Source organism: Suricata suricatta, chromosome 10, assembly GCF_006229205.1.
Source record: "Suricata suricatta isolate VVHF042 chromosome 10, meerkat_22Aug2017_6uvM2_HiC, whole genome shotgun sequence".
NCBI classification, from domain to species: Eukaryota; Metazoa; Chordata; class Mammalia; order Carnivora; family Herpestidae; genus Suricata; species Suricata suricatta.
Genome location: NC_043709.1, coordinates 95205181 through 95219830, shown reverse-complemented (window position 1 = coordinate 95219830; position 14650 = coordinate 95205181). Strand labels below are relative to the sequence as shown.

The following is a 14650-nucleotide window of genomic DNA, read 5'->3' as shown; positions in this document are numbered from 1 at the left end:
GGCAAAGGAAGGGATCCATGAATGACAACTCATTGGATTTAATACATGGCACACTACTTCGAAGCAGGTAGCTTGGTAGAACTGAGAAATAACCAGAATGCTTTTTAAGACAATAACCTGGGAGATGGTCATTTAGGGTGTTGTAGTGCTCCCTTATAACCTATTGTACATGCTTGAAAACACCTGTCAGAATATGGGCAGCTCCCTATATTCACGTGTTGCCTGGGAACTGATGTGGAAGCGGAAATAGCAGTTCTGTGTATTATATGCAAGAGCTCACGTGACAAATTTTTGCAGCTGGTTTGCCAGACTAAATTTTGGTGTGCTTGGGCATACCAGAGCCAAAGGTTGTATTGCTTCTACCAGGAATACAATGATGCTTCTGTTAAACTGGAAACTGAGACAGGTCACTATTGGCAATAGTGTTTCCCATATCCCTAAAGCAACAGGTAGTATTATTCACAGTGATAGATTCAAATATCAACTACAACTAAAGGGACAATTTGCAAGATGTGTATAGGCTCAAGGGAAAATAATAATAATAATTTTATATGTTCCATAATGGTAAATATATTATAGTATATTTATATATTATGTAATATATAAATATTATTGTTGTTATTATTATTATTATTATTATATTCTTTGATCCTACCCACATCTTACAAATTGTACTTTTATTTTATCCTCTTCAAACTCCCTTTTTAATGCAGATACTTGTTTTTTCTCTTTGGATCCTGACTCTAAGTCTCTTTTTTGAACCTGAGTGTGTCACTATCACCATGGTCTCTCAACTCTTCAATGATGTGACTGAAAACATTCAATTTATTAATAAGAATGAGGAAAAAACTGACCCCAAAGTAATCATTCCCCAACCCCCACCTTCACTTTGTACACTTGATCCATGAATGAATGGACCCCTGCCTCCTAAGAAGGCTGTGTCAACCTTCTGAGATTCTGACTTCCAAGACCCAGGAGACATTTACTCCTTTTTAGTAGACCTTAGCTGAGAGCTGGCTCGAAAAAGATTGAGCCAGGCTGTAGAGAAACAGCAAGACTGACCTCAGCTTTCCCGGACTACAAAGCAATTTCTGGGGCCATTGGTATACCCACCTTGGCCGTTAGCAGGCGTACTCCCTGGTGTGATTCCTGGGCCACAGATCCCTTAATATATTTTTTGCTACTAGAGAAACTAGACATCCCCTAGCTCCTCTAGGGCTAACTTATCCCTACGTAACAGAGTTACAGAGTGGGGCTTATCCTCTGTGTCTCCCTGGGAGAGGTCTGGGTATGTACGGTCTCCCAAAATGGCAAATCCTCTGTATCGGGACCTTTGCCAAGACAGAGAGAGATGTCTGTGCCAAACCATTGCTGTAGAAAAACAAAAAAAAAAAACAAAAAAACCATTGCTATAGAATAGTGAGTTGTCCTTTTGTTCTTTTTCTTCTGTAAGGTTTTTCTCCAATAAATTATATGTTTTATCTGCACATGTGTTGCTCGTGATCTGTGCCCCCTTGCATGACACTAAATAACATCCAACACAGTTTTTAAAACTGTTGGTAGTTGGTAGGTATTGAGAAATGAAAAAAAGGAAGAGATAAGTGAAAAAAAAAGACTGTCACTCTTGCCACTGTGTCTGTACTCATGTAAGGCCTCTCATAGGCTGCAGCTCAATCATAGATGCCCGGGATTGGTACAGTGAAAGGAGAAGTGTGAGCTTATAAATGTTAAGTTTTGGTCCACAAACAGAAGTTTAAAGCCACAACTCTTATTTTACGTTCAGCTCTTTTAGTTCACCTTTATCTTAAAAAAATAATAATAATTTTGGGGGGATTTCTTTTCATAGCTTCAATGTCTGAAGAAGTTACTTACGCAGATCTAAATTTTCAGGACTCCAGTAAAAGGAAAAGTATCCAGGGTTCTGGCACAGTTGGGATAAAAGGTAAGACTCTGAGCTTTGGAAGCCCTGTAGGTAGATAGAGATGGAAGGGTTGAAGGCCTTAGGTATTAATGAATTAGCCATGCTCCTTCAGTGTGAATTTTATTTACTTTAATGTTTATTTATTTATTTATTCTGTGCGAGCACACGTGCGAGAGAGAGCGTGCACATGAATGGGGCAGGGGCAAAGAGAGGGAAGACAGATAATCCCAAGCAAGTTTGCACTGTCCGTGCAGAGCCCAAATTGGGGCTCGAACTCACAAACTGTGAGATCATGACCTGAGCCGAGATCACGGGTCGGACACTTTACCAACTGAGCCACGCAGGTGCCCCTCCATGAATTTTTTTGTGTTTTATTTTTTTAATTTTTATTATTTTATTTTATTTTTTAAATAGTTTATTGTCAAATTGGTTTCCATACACACCCAGTGCTCTTCCCCACAAGCGCCCTCCTCCATCACCACCACCTCTTTTCCCCCCTCCCCCTTCCCCTTCAATCTTCAGTTCATTTTCAGTATTCAAGAGTCTCTCAGGTTTTGCGTCCCTCTCTCTCCCCAACTCTCTTTCCCTCTTCCCCTCCCCCTGGTCCTCCATTAGGTTTCTCCTGTTCTCCTGTTAGACCTATGAGTGCAAACATATGGTTTCTGTCCTTCTCTGCCTGACTTATTTCACTTAGGCCCCTCCATGAATTTTAAATTAAGCCTCTCACTGTTACCAAAGCTACTAATGTACAAAATGATTATAAAGGATTTTTCTTAATGGTGCTGATTAGTGCATTGAACACTCAATCTTTTACACATTGTCTATGTTTTTTAATGTCATACTCAAAATAATTGGGATAGAATATTTTGATTTTACTGGATTGTGAAACTTTTTTGCCCTCAGTGAAACAAAGCCTTAGAACAAGAAGCACATGTTGTCCAGGAAAGTCATGGTTTTGTATATTCTTTGTTTTTATAAGAAAATGCAAGTCACAAATACAATAATAAAACTGGCTCTCATTTCCCCCCCTCTGACAAGCACTATCCTAATAGTCTTATGACCTAGTCATGGGCGTTTCCATATTTTCAGCAGAGAAACAAGGCTTCAATGAGAGCATGGTATGCTTAAGTGTCACATGGATGTCTGTGGATAGGGGAAGACTCTCTACTTCATTGACCTGCCAGAATTATGGAGGAGAGGGTCTGGAAATGATCAGATGTGAATAAATCATTTGATCTTTTGAAGCTCTGTGCTCTCATCTATTAAATGGGATAACAATACCTGCTCAGTTATGAGTTTGCAGCCATAATTTAGAGTATGCCAATTGTGCCATTTTGAAAAAGGCTAACATGTTTAGCGATTATTTGGAGAGATTTAAATGAAAAATAAAGATGAGAAATACATCAATAAAATATTTTCTTTTTTTAATGTTTATTTATTTTTGAGAGAGAGAGAAGGGGGAAGGGACAAAGAGAGAGAGAATCCCAAGCAGGTTCCACGCTGCCAGTACAGAGCCTGACATGGGGCTTGAACCCACAAACTGCAAGTTCATGACCTGAGCTGCAACCAAGAGTCAGAACCTGAGCTAACTGAGCCACCCAAGTGCCCCTAAAATGTTTTCTTCTTGGCCAGAATGTCACTCATCATTTTTTGTTTATTCATTTAACCTAGAACGTATTTCTTTAATGTTTAAAGTTGACCATACTTTTCAGTTCCAGATGCCACAAATGAAAATGAAAGGCTCTCAAAAAGAATGACAATAATAGATAAGGTCAAGAATATTTTTCGGAAAGGCATATTAGAAGGAATTTAAGTTCTATTACTTTTAACAGTTGCTTCAATTTGACCATTTCCATCTGAGAAATCAAATTTTGTTCAGAGAAGTCTGCCAAACAGTCCTCTGTAGCAATATGTAACTAAGTAGGAGAACATGAACTTTGAACTGAAAGGTGAGAAAATTTACTTTAAAATTAAACTACAACTGTAGATAAAGAGTGCGATAATAGTATTCAGATCTACTAACTGGAATTTTGTGTATGAACATATTACTATTCTGTTAGATATACTATTCATAAAATCAGATTTTATCACTGCTCTTTAGCTTACTGTTAGATCTATTCATTCTTTGAATGGTCAGATAATGGTCACATAATAGTGTGTGTGTGTGCGTGTGTGTGTGTGTGTGTGTGTGTGTGTGTGTGTGAGTCTGTCTGTTTGAAAGACAGAAACAGACAAAAAGACAGACAGAGAGGTCTTTAAAAAATGTCATATGATTTTCTACCAAGTAAGCGTTTATCATCCTCAAAATTTTATTTCTTTTGGAGGTTAAATTAAATGAAAAGACACATAGAGGACTAAAGAGAGAAAAAAGGTAAAGAAATATTCAAAAATATAACATTCAAAACCACATTGTACCTGAAATTTTTGTTTTTTTTTAAATTTTCCCCTAAACCTGTTTCCTTTTCCCAATCATCCTCATCACATTACATAAAAATACAAATACATATTTAGTACAATCACCAAGTGTTTCTTATATGCCAGCACTGTTCTAATTGTATTGCCAATACTAGATCACTTAATCTCTGATATTTTAGGGCTTTCTTTTTTAACCAATGCAGAAACTAAGCCCAGGGACAGTCAATGACATGTCCAAGGTCCCAGGAATGTGCTGCTCACATTGTCCAAGCCCTAGGAATGTGCACATGTTTTTGGCACTTTGCTATACTGGCTATAAGTGCACATGATTATTATTCACCACCTCTATAAAAAAATCTCTCAGAAACATTTCAGAAATTTGTACTATAGATTCTAACTTCAAAATGTATTCTTAATCAATTCATGGGTCATCACATTCTCTAATCCTAGTAAAACAAACTACTATTCTCTCTCAAATGGCATGCTACAATAGTTTTCTCGCTTTCCTCCCTGCTTCCAACACCGCAGCCCCACGATTATTTTGTTGTCCATATGCAGTAACAGTAGTCTTTCCAACAAAACAAAACAAACAAACAAAACACAACTCAATTATTTTCCTGTCTTTCCTGTCTTCCAATGGTTTTCCAAAAGAACTCCAGTCTCCTTATTCTGGTTTAACAAAGCCTGCAAATAATTTGTCTCCAGCCTTCTCTTTGAGCTCCTCAACATCATTTCTCACTTTGGCCACAGTTCTTTAGCCCCTGAATTTTTTCTGTTTTTCAAACAGGTAAAGATCTTTCCCAAATTCCCAAATTCAGTTCTTTGAACTAGATATTCTTACTGCTTATAATGTTCTTTCCATTGATTGTGCATGCTGATTCCCACTGGACATAAGATCAAAGCTACTCTTTCAAAACTGTCCATACTACAGGGCAATTTGAGATCCCTATCAGCTATCTATCTATCTATCTATCTATCTATCTATCTGTCTGTCTATCTATCTATCTATCTATCTATCCACTTATTTTTTCTCACAATTAAAATGTATCTTTTATGAGAGCAAGGATACACCCCAAATAATGTCTAATATAGAAGGTACTGAACAGATAACTTTTGACTAACCGAATACATAAATAGATGAGAACACAATTCTTATGAAAGACAGCACTTGAAGTTATATTTCTAACCTTAGATAAGATCTTGACTTTATAGTTCTTCCACTATTAACTATTATTCAAAGTCTAAAAATTTGTTTTACATTATACTTTCAATTCTCTCTGTACTTTACAATATTATTATATCACCAACTAAGAGATGTAGGACACAAGACAGATCAGAAATATAAGTTATCATGTTATTCCTGAATTACATTTTTTGAAACATCTAGTATCCATATTTACGAATGATGATAATTTAAATCAGGTAGTGACTTAGTAATGATTAACTTATAACATTTGTCATTCCTTTTTTTTTTAATAAAAGGGAAATGATTTATTTGAGGGTTTCTGTGTTTAGAAAAAGAGAAACATTCAACAGAAGTTTGTTGCTAAAATATGAAGAAATTCAGATGTAGAAATGATGCAGATCTGGCCTAAGGTTTGTCTGAAGGAAGGACAGACACATGGAGACATTACCAGAGGCAGCCTATCAATTTTGTCCCACAGCCAAAGTCTCAGGATCTGGAAAGGAAGAACTTAAATAACAAATTATTTTCTTTGACAATCACAATTGTCCACTCAAGAGGATTGCCCTAATTGATCTATTAGTCACCTAGCTACCCATTTCCCCCAAATTTTTACAGAAAAGATATATTATATATTACATATTTTATATTGGTTTTCTCAAGTCTCCTTTTTAAATCCCATTTTTGCCTCTTTGTTTCTGGAATTGGCCTGCCAATTAATAGTCTCTCCTGTAAGAACTAGTTTGTAGGCCAAACAACTAACAAAGTGTTTTTTACTTATTCTTTAAAAAGGTATTTTTAAATGTCCTTGAGTTTCTTTAAAAATTTTTTTTAATGTTTTTTATTTATTTTTGAGAGACAGAGACAGCGCGATCAGGGGAGGATTAGAGAGAGAGGGAGACACAGAATCTGAAGCAGGCTCCAGGCTCTGAGCTAGCTGTCAGCACAGAGCCCAACACGGGGCTCAGTCCACAAACTGTGAGATCATGACCTGAGCTGAAGCGAGACGTTTAACCGACTGAGCCACCCAGGTGCCCCAAAATGCCCTTGAGTTTCTTGAAGAACCATTGTATTACCAGAGACATATTAGGCAAGAAATAAAGGCAAAATGAATGAATGAATGAGTGAATGATTCAAATGAAGACGCATACCATTTCTGGTCTGTTCACTAATTTTGCTTTCCACAGCACCTCCTGCTACTTCCCATGTATGGCATCAGAGAGCCTTGGCTTTGACTCTTCTTTGCCTTCTGCTGCTGATTGGACTGGGAGTCTTAGGCAGCATATGTACGTATTACCTGTGTTTTTACCGAAAGGGAAAACACCTAGAATTATATGAGTTTTTGAAAGACAGCGTACTCTTGAATTGAAGCTTTGGAATGATTATAGGTGATATATCTGCAAAAGGTATTGATAACTAGGAACTTAAATATAGTAGTCTGTTTCCTTTACTTCCGTGAAGTGACTTCCTAGATCTCTAACATGCATAATAGTAGTACAACAGAAAGAAGGTGATGGTTGGGTTGAGAGATTAAAATATTTTGTCATTTCTTTTTTTTATCTCAAGTTTATATGACTTTGAAGAAAGAAATGAGAAAATTGAATAACCTACAAAATTTCAAAGAAGAACTTCAGAGAAATGTTTCTCTACAATTGATGCATAGCATGAATAGTTCCAAGATGATCAGGGACCTATCTCTCACTCTGCAAGAAATAGCCACCAAATTATGTTATGAGCTCTATAAAAGACAACCAGGTAATCCTATATTCCTCTGTAAGCTCTTTATTAGAACAAAACCTTGGAGTCACAGAATTATTTCATCAATAGCCAGCAGCCTTTCCCTAGGATGCCATTATTTGGAGAAAGGAATTAAATGTGGTTGACAGAAGACTCACTGTGCAATTAGAAGAAAAATAAGAAAAGTAATAATAACTGTAGGTTCCCAAATTATCAGAGGATGACAATAAAACATTAGACAGTATAGAATTTCTCTAATCTGAAATTTATGATTATTTTTGGCACTGAGGTCAATAGAAAATAAGGAGAGGGCAGGTCACCTCTTTATATCCTTTTTAAAGCATAAGAAGAGAAGATAGGTCACCACTTTATCAGTGACCTTGTTCCTAAATTTCAGTCAATGTTTGATGAGAGTCAACAGAAAAGAAGTAGTTAGGTCTTGCCATTAGGTTTGGGAGAAATTGGTCTTCAATATCTTCAGAGTTCCTATAGGTATTATAACTGAACCATGTCCTTTGTGCTTTTGAGAACGCTCTCAAATATTTAATGTCAGACAGCCAGAAATGCCGTAGTTGGAGATAGGTTGGTGTAGGTTTATGGGGTTGGTTCTTACCACACAATTTTTGTGATTAGCTTTTATTGCCATCTAGTAATTAAAAAAAAAACAACAAAGAGAGAAAAGTAAATTCATTAATCATTATTCAGGGCTCCCAAGTTAAGAAAACACACTAGAATACCCTGGACATTTAATTTGAAGTGTATTGTTCAGATTATGTTTTGGACATATAGCGGAAGTATACTGGGACCTGGAAGGCAAGATTCATTTTTTTCACATTTCATGTAAAAGCAAGACAAGTAAATTTGGTAAATTCAGCATGGAGGACCATTGGAATAATGACAATAATGAAGATTATTAACACAATCCAAATGAAAGTATGCTCTTCTTTCAGAGCACAAATGTAAACCTTGTCCAAAGACATGGATATGGCATGAAGACAACTGTTACCTAGTATCTATGGATTATGTAACATGGCAAGAGAGTGCCATGTTCTGCTCTGCTCAGAATGCCAGCCTGTTGATGATTAAGAATAAACATGTATTGGTAAGATCCCTTGTGTCTCTGCATGTGAGAAAGGAAGTCTCATTTTCCATCAGAGAATAGAGAGGATTTAGGCATGTTGGAGAAAATTTGTACTGATCTAGACATGATTCTTGCTTATTTTAGTTAGAGTATGAGGTGACTGAGACTTAGTTACCTTTATTGCAGGGTAGTATAGCCAAGGTTTCATCCAAAACAGTAGCTTAAGACCTTAACATCCAAGGAACCTCAGAGGCTGGGCAGATGGGTGGATATGGGGTACCCAGAATCTTTTGGGCTGTGAGCATTTCTCAGAACACAATTTCTGAGAGTTTATCTAAAAATTGAAGACCTGGAAATCATTCTTGAGTTATCAATTCCATAAAATGTACGTAGGAAAAGATTCTTTGTTTCTAACATTTTGTATTTTTTTTTAACTAAGAGAAAAATCCAACATATACCAGAATAAGAAGATAGGTTGGATAAAATATGTCTAAAAAGTAGGAGTCAAGATGGGATGTCAAAGGCAAGTGCCAAGCAAATATATTGTACTGACTCCCTGGGTTCCAAAAAAATGAATTCTCTAGAATATTTATGTATACATATACGTATTTATGTTAATGTATTTTCATTTTCTCTATTATCTAAATGTTATCTCCATATTTTACTTATTTCTCAGCATTTATGTTCTCTCAGAGAGTATTCATGTATTATTTAAGGAAAACATGAATCTTCCTAAAAGTCTCAGCTTCCCTACTGTGAGAATCTTTGTCTATCTTTATAGCAGTGGGGGAAATGAAACCATAGTCTCTTCCTCATCCTATCCTTCTCAAATGATCCACTCATAGTTATTTACTAAAAAAAAAAATAATAATAAAAAAATGTCTGGAATATGAGGGAAAAAAACTTACTTTGGCTACAAATTTCTGGACTGGATCTAAATTCTAGTCTATAACCACTTCTCATCTGACTTTTCTATGTTTTTGTCCTACTTTTTCTGTTTCTCTTAACTGGCATTTTAGTGATTAACCACCTCCTTTGCCCCTAGACTACTGCTCTATATTTGAATTGTGAAGTTTGTGAACTTCACGGGCCGTAAGTTAAAGTAAGACTGGATGGACTGGTAGCTACTTTTCCATGTGAAGCAGTAACCGATATATAAATGTTGGAGGAAATCTTATAGTAAAGAGCACTTTGTTTCATTTTTTTCTAATGACATCAAAAAGTAGTAGTATCATGTCAAAACTATTATCTTAAAACAATACTAATTTGTAAGCAATTATATTGTGAAGTAATACACAGAAATGGGAGACCATTGTTTTTGTTGTTGTTGTTGTTGTTGTTAACCTCTATATTTCCTGTAGGAATTTGTAAAATCCAGGAGGTTACGTAACTACTGGCTGGGATTACCTCCCAGAGAAGATTATAATTCTGTGATATTGGATGAGAAAATTTTATCCTCCAACTGGTAAGTCTTTATTCTTATTAAACTTTTATAGTTGGTTTGAGTAAAGGTGTTTTCCCCAGAAGCATTGTAGATTTGAACTAAAAGTAGCTTTGGTTGTTAGAGGGTATTATGCTAAGGAAAATTAGAGAAAGACAAATATCATCTGACTTCACTCATATGAGGACTAAGATGCAAAACAGATGAACATAAGGGAAGGGAAGCAAAAATCATACAAAAACAGGGAAGGGAACAAAGCATAAGAGACTCTTAAATATGGAGAACAAACAGAGAGTTGCTGGAGGGACTGTGGGAGGGGAAATGGGCTACATGGGCAAGGGGCATTAAGGAATCTTCTCCTGAAATCATTGTTGCACTATGAGCTAACTAACTTGGATGTAAATTAAAAAAACAAAACAAAACAAAAAACTAGCTTTGGTTGAAATTGCACCCTCAGCTTCTTTAATGCACTTAATGATTCAAAAAAGTTGCCACAGATGTCTTCTCATTATCTTGACAAGTCACTAATGAACTTATTTATAGTAGTAAAATAAAGGGAAATATCTGTGAGACTTTTCTCTAAGAAAATTATAGAAGCCAACAAAATTCACTGAGCCCTAATCATGTGATTAAAATTTTACCAAGTGCTGAGATTCAAAGATGAAAGAAAGACTGATTCTTCCCTTTGTTACTTAACCATTGATTATAGGCACAGACTAATTAAATGATTCTATACATAAAAAAGATATTATGTGATAAATTCTTCATTAAGAATACATAGAATAACCAAAGATAAATTTTAGCTCTGAAATTTCTGCTGTAATTGACATTTAATATGGCAATTTTAAATGAAAAATTTAGAAATAGACTAAAACATTTCCAGTAGAGTGAATAAAATGAGCATGAGCATGGTAAATTACACATATAACTTATCTAAAATATTTTTATGTAATATATTAAGAAATGTGCTTATAAATATACCATTATAACTCGATTCATATGTTATATTTGTTCTACTTATAATCCGGGATGGGAAGACAGACAAGACATACATAAAAATAATGTCAAAATTTCCATTTGTATTTTATACCTTAAAGTTGGGAAACAGATAGGATTAAACTAAAGAAAAGAAGCCAGAGCCTCAACCTGCTGGATACTGCCACAAGCCCACAAATTTATACATTTTTGTAGGCTGAGGACACATCAGACAGGTGTGAATGCAGGGCAGTTATGTTGGGGACCAGCCACACTAAATACCCTTAGATTCCTGAACACTCCCCACAGTGAGCCAGAAGCAAATACAAGTGTTGATTGATTTGTTTTGTTTTCTTTTCCCTTCAGATAGGAATAGTAGATGTTAGAATATGGGTCAGAAAGACAAGGCAGCTATGTCTTTAGGAGTTGGCAATGACATGACAAGGCGGGGGGTACTATGTGTACAACTGGAGGACCAAGGATATATATTTTAAAGATCTCATTGGCGTCAAAGGACTATTGGTAAAGATAGGTGCATATATCACAAGAGAGTACAGATGATCTTGTTTTGAAAAGAAAGAATTTCCATGTATTTATTTGTTTTTATTGTTAATGGGAAGATAATCTATGGTGAAATAGAAAACAGTATATATTTCTAATTATTAAGAAATAATACCAAAATATGGGGCACCTGGGTGGCTCAGTTGGTTAAGTGTCTGACTTCGGTTCAGGTCATGATATCACGATTGATGGGTTTAAACCCTGTGTCAGGCTCTGTGCTGACAGCTCAGAGCCTGGAACCTGCTTCAGATTCTGTGTGTCCCCTCTGTCTCTCTGCCTCTCCCCCATTAGCGCACTGTATTTGTCTCTTAGAAATGGATAAAAACATTTAAAAAGTTAAAAATAAATAATACCAAAATTAAAAAGTATATAATAACATATATGCATATGTAGTACATTATATATGTATATAAAATATAATTATATATGAAGTAATATATTTCCTTTTGTTTTTAATTAATAATGTTATTTTGGGATTTATTTCTGGAAAGAGGCTGTCATCAATGACATCTGTATTATGTCACTTCAAATAGGAAATTTCACTTTTGAAAATTTAATTGATGAACTTATTTATTGTTACTAGTTGGTGAACTTATTAATCATTAATAATGGTTATTGATGATCATTATTTGTGGACCCAAGTATTGATACTACATTTTTTCCAAAAGATCATATTTTCATTTTATAAGTTTGTCTTTGATGCATAGTCCTTGCTCAGTAATCTTGGATTAGGAGCTTCTAATTATTCAGAACTTCAGAATAAAATCTCTGAAAAATGGCTTGAGGGAAATGTCATTTGGAGGTAACATTGAACTGAGGGTGTCATATATTAGGTTAATTCTTGACTTGAGTGATTATGAAAAATACTTGAAGGGACACTGTTGAAGATTTACTACTAAGGCCAGACTAGAGAATCTAATAGAAATGTATTACTGTGAATTACATTAAGTATTGGAGGAGAAAGGTGGTACATCTAGAAGTAAAGACAGCAAATATTCTAGATGTAAAAATGTGGAAAAACTGCTCTGAAATAAGACATCATTAGATATTGCATATTTGTTGAGAAACATGAGTAAATGGGACACTCTTCATACTCCAAATAATTAAAATTTATTTTAGACAGTGTAGACCCAGGAACAATAATGTGTTGGAAAAGTAATTTTGTTTTCTGTGAATATGTTTCAAACTTTGGACTTGCTAAGCGTAATTCTTTATTTTCTCTTTTAGGTTTATACGAAATGCAAATGAGGTAGATAATAGGAAGCTTTGTGGATATTTAGACACAACATATATTTACTATACATACTGCACTAACACAAAGAATATTATATGTGAGAAGCTGGCTAACCCAGTAAAGATTGAGAACACACTAATGAGTGAAACATCAGATAGAAAATATAATTAGTGCATGTAGTTTGCTATTATTCTGCCATCTAGGCAACTGTATGGAGCATACATCTTGGAGATGACACAAATGGAATACAGATGCTTGGAGACTAAATCTTTGCCTTACCATGTACATTTTTCAACCTTCTCTCTCTTCATTTGCTATGTAAAAGGAGCCTACAGTCATACCTTATTGTCTCAATACATGCCAGATATTGTTGAGCATAAATTCAGTGTATTGGGTGCACATACAGAAAACTGAAACTCACTTTTCCTGCTTTTCCAGAAATAAACAAGGCAAATGTCAACCTTATAGGACATCAGGGAAAATGAAATCTAGAAATTAATTATATAGAAAGGGCAATACATCACAACCAACTGGGATTTATTTTGGTAATATTGCAGTAGGGTCTCCTCCCTAAGGAGAGAGAAAAAAAAGGGAGAGAAAACTTCAAGGTAACCTAGCTATGCACCCATGTGACAACATCCCTCATGACCTTGTAAACTGAGACTACTTAATCAGACTACATGTTGTGTATGTTACCATATATGGGAGACAAAAAATAGAAAACGTATAAAAAACTATGCCACGTGATGTTTGGTGCTCAGTTCTTTGAGTACTAACCCAACTGATCAGTGCTGGCATGAATAAAGTTGCTTCCTGGAAGTTAAAAAACCTAGGTGTCACAACTCTCTCTGAGAGAATTCTGCTACAATACAGGTGGATTTACATTTTAGGGAAAAAAATAAGAAAGAGAAAGAAAAAGAAAAAATCTATTATGTAGATGTAGAAAAGCATTTGAGAAAATTTTATACCTAATCTCTCAAGAAACTAGAAGCAGAAGATTTTCCTAATCTGGTAAAGAATGTTGACATCAAAAGACGGAAAAGAAAAACAAATGGAACCAAAAACTAACAACAACCAACTGTAAACCTAACATCGTGCTTCTGGTAAAAGTGAATGTTTTGCTTTTGAATTCAGAAATAAGATCACAATGGCCTTTATCAATCATATTATTCAGTAATCTATACTGTCTATTATTGGAGGCCCTCACAGTAAACTAAGGCAAGAAAAATACATTTAAATATATAAAAAATGAGAAAGGAAGAAATAAAACATTTTTATTTGTAGTGAATATATTTGTGTATATGTGTGTGTAAAAATGATATAACTTATAAGTTACCCTAATAAACCGCTAGCTCACTAATAGTTTACAAATATTAGAATACATAACTTATCAGACTTGTTGGATAAAGGCTCAAAATATCATCTTAATGTGTAACATCAATTATATTTCTGTAGGTTAGCAGTAAACAATGGGAAAAATATTTAAAAAGCAAAACTGTTTATAACAGCGTTCACAAATAAAATAGTAGTAAATGCAATCAAATGTGGAAAACTTTCTGCCCAATCCTGGTTCCTTTCCCTCTCTCACACAGGTGGTAACATTGAGGGTGCTCTGTAATAAACCTGATCTTGAGCTCACTGATCTTGATTTCAGAATCTGCTTTCTGGGAAATCAAGCTTGCAAGTGTTGCTGACAAAATAAAAGACAACCTTAGTAAGGGCAGAGGTAACCTTGTATAGAGAACCTTCTATATATTCTTGGGATGGAAAGTCTCCCCAAATTACCTATAGAGTCAATACAATCCCTGAACATTTCATATAGATTTTTTTTTTAGAATGTGACATGCTAGTTCTAAAACTAACATAAAATGCATAAGATTTAGAATAGCTAAGATAACATTGGAAAGAAGAATGTTTGGAGAAATTATAGTATTGAATACCAATACTTATTTTAATGCCATGGTAATAAAACAGAATGATTTAATACCAGGATAGATATGCATCCACAGGAAAAAAAAAGAAAAATATACATCCACAAGCCTAGATAAAGAATCCAAAAAAAATAGGCTCATGTGCATAAAATTGACTTATTTATATATAAA

The 14650-nt window shown here is 34.9% G+C and overlaps 1 protein-coding gene across 2 annotated transcripts; it reads left to right on the top strand.

Annotated features, from left to right (window-relative positions):
- The first annotated feature begins 1739 nt into the window (after nt 1-1739).
- Nucleotides 1740-14190, top strand: CLEC12A (C-type lectin domain family 12 member A). Of its 2 annotated transcripts, XM_029954868.1 has the most exons (7): nt 1854-1942; nt 3754-3870; nt 6707-6805; nt 7086-7274; nt 8207-8358; nt 9699-9802; nt 12542-14190. In XM_029954868.1, exons 2-7 carry the CDS (start codon nt 3852-3854, stop codon nt 12717-12719), a joined length of 741 nt encoding a protein of 246 aa, XP_029810728.1. In that variant the 5' UTR covers nt 1854-1942; nt 3754-3851; the 3' UTR covers nt 12720-14190. The 2 variants fall into 2 exon arrangements, with proteins under 2 accessions (XP_029810727.1, XP_029810728.1); XM_029954867.1 differs by lacking the exon at nt 3754-3870 and having other exon boundaries at nt 1740-1942.
- Nucleotides 14191-14650: the final 460 nt, after the last annotated feature.